Source organism: Littorina saxatilis, linkage group LG16 (genome assembly GCF_037325665.1).
Source record: "Littorina saxatilis isolate snail1 linkage group LG16, US_GU_Lsax_2.0, whole genome shotgun sequence".
NCBI lineage: Eukaryota > Metazoa > Mollusca > Gastropoda > Littorinimorpha > Littorinidae > Littorina > Littorina saxatilis.
Window position 1 is genome coordinate 16,486,702 of NC_090260.1, and position 2,500 is coordinate 16,489,201.

At 48.1% G+C, this 2,500-nt stretch overlaps 2 protein-coding genes across 4 annotated transcripts in view; one reads left to right on the forward strand and one right to left on the reverse strand.

Moving 5' to 3' along the window:
* LOC138950503 (uncharacterized) overlaps positions 1 to 2,500 on the forward strand; it is a 291,738-nt gene that overhangs the window by 201,787 nt on the left and 87,451 nt on the right. The gene's annotated exons all lie outside the window — the stretch shown is intronic.
* LOC138950512 (uncharacterized) overlaps positions 555 to 2,500 on the reverse strand; it is a 5,233-nt gene continuing 3,287 nt past the window's right edge. The window contains exons 3-4 of the mRNA XM_070322242.1: positions 2,443 to 2,500; positions 555 to 1,752 (exon numbers count right to left, since the gene is read on the reverse strand). The exon at positions 2,443 to 2,500 is cut by the window's right edge and continues 307 nt beyond it. Of these exons, the coding sequence (XP_070178343.1) occupies positions 1,346 to 1,752; positions 2,443 to 2,500 (465 nt within the window). The 3' untranslated portion in view covers positions 555 to 1,345. The remainder of the gene's footprint in view (positions 1,753 to 2,442) is intronic.

Genomic DNA, 2,500 nt, shown 5'->3' on the forward strand with positions numbered 1-2,500 from the left:
TAGTGTGTTTGTGGATATAAGTGTGTGTGTGTTTTGGGGGAGGGGTTCGTTGGGGGTGAGGATAAGTGCGTCTATGGATCTGTATGTGTGTTAAAGTGTATGCGTGCGTGTGTGGGGGAACTAGAGGTTGGGGGGGGGGGAGTTGGCGCGTCTTTGGATCTGTGTGTGTGTGTGTGTGTGTGTGTGTGTGTGTGTGTGTGTGTGTGTTGATTGTTGTAACTGTCGGGGAAGGGCTATGGATTTGGAGCATTGTTTCCAAATGATTTCCAGTTTATCTTTACTCCAAGAAGTTGTGTACGTGTTGTTTGTTCTCTGTTCAGTGAGCTTAATGTAGGTGTGCTAACACTAGGATTACAATAGAAAGTGTTGCCGCCAAGGCACACACACACACACACAAACACACACACACACACACATATATACCCACACACACACACACACACACACACACACACACACACACACACACACACACACACACACACACACACGCACACATCAAAGCACCCACACATGCTCGCGCAGATGAACTGTCAAAAATGAAGAAAACAAGATTTCAAATTCATCATACGTAGAATGTATTAATCATTTAAGAACCGGAATAGTTTTGACACTGAATTGATATCACAGTATTTGTTGTTTTTTAGCAAAATATCCCAAAACAGTTCTCTGCGGTAGACGTATGGTATCAAAATGATATTTCCTCTCCCTCTTCCCCTTTCCCACTCTCTCTGTCCATCTCTCTGTCCGTTTCTCTCTCTGTCCATCTCTCTGTCCATCTCTCTGTCCATCTCTGTCTCTGTATTTGTTCTCTCTCTCTCTCTCTCTCTCTCTCTCTCTCTCTTGTTAGCATGTTCATGGATGTTTCCATGGAGATAGACCACGCATTCCACTGTCCCTAGAAAATTTACTGTCTGTCCGTGACGTCATTTCTTGATGACGCTAATTTTTAATGAAATCATGCGCTTGTCAGTGAACAACAAGCGATGTGTTGAGAGATTTTTCTTTCCGTATTTTAAAACGATAAAAATGTCACTCGGGTTGTTGTTGTCGGTGTCGGTGGTGATGGTGGCGGATGGTGGTGGATGTCGTGGTAGAATATGATGTTGTCGTCGTAGTTGTCAGAGAACGGCAGGTTGTAAGGAAAGGTATGGCTGATTTTCAGTAAATGGAGTCAATAAAATGCTGAATTTCTGTTCAACGGTTGTTGTTGTTGTTGTTGTGGTTGTTGTTGTTGTTGTTGTTGTTGTTAGACATCGTTGGACGTTGCGGGATGTGTAGTTGAGACAGGTGGTGGTGGTGGCGGTGACGAGATGTGGGTGTCACTCAGTGTCGCTGTCGCTGTCTATTTCCTAACACCCTTCACCCAGATCACCTGGGCCGTGGACCGCGACATGGATCTCAGGCGGCCGGTACTGTCAGCACCAAACCCACTGTCCAGGTAGACGACGACGTGTCTCTCCAAGCCCCATACTGTGTTCTGATTGGCCACCGTCACCGCCTCGTCTCGACCCCTACCTGCCGCTCTCTGTGTGGGACCCGATGTCATTTCAGCCAGTTGTCTAACGGCCGCTGTGTCGTTATGAGCCACCTTACGGGTGGGGACGCCGCGTGACTCGAGGCCCCGGATGAAGGGTGCTGGTGAGTCAGGGTCATCATCCGGCGTGTCTGTGTCACAGAGCATGTCACCCAGCACAAAGACGTCGCTGTAGGTGAGGCCGCCCTGCCCGTGGGGAGCGTTGTCATCGCAACCTGAAACATCACACACACCGTCAACATCACATCGTCGTTGTGTAATATACATCCACACCGACTGCAACAACTACAACAACAACACCAACAACAACAGCAACGACGACGACGACACCACCATCACCATCAACAACAACGACGACACAAACAACAACGACGACCCATGTCTAACTTCCGCACCACCACCGGCTGCAGCAACACGTGAACAGAGACTACAACTACACCAGCAGCACCACAACCACCTGAAAATAGGAAACACAATTTTATATTATTTAGGGTTCAACACCTCACCTTGGCAGACTTGTGACGATACTATGTAAAAACGTCACAGTTAATGACGCAAATATCAATGTTTCTTGTAAGTTTAATGACGTCATCGAAATGTTGTACACCGACCTGACTGACACTGCATTGCGAGAGAGAGAGAGAGAGAGAGAGAGAGAGAGAGAGAGAGAGAGAGAGAGAGAGAGAGAGAGAGAGAGAGAGAGAGAGAGAGAGAGAGAGACAGAGAGAGAGAGAGACAGACATACAGACAGACAGACAGACAGACAGACAGACAGACAGACAGACAGAGTGACAGATATAGACAGACAGACGGGCGGACAGACAGACAGACAGACAGGCGGACAGACAGACAGACAGACAGACAGACAGACAGACAGACAGACAGAGAGACATATGTGTACTGACCGACACGAAGATCTCGCAGCATGTCTGCCACCAGCTCCCCGCACCGTGCACACCGCCA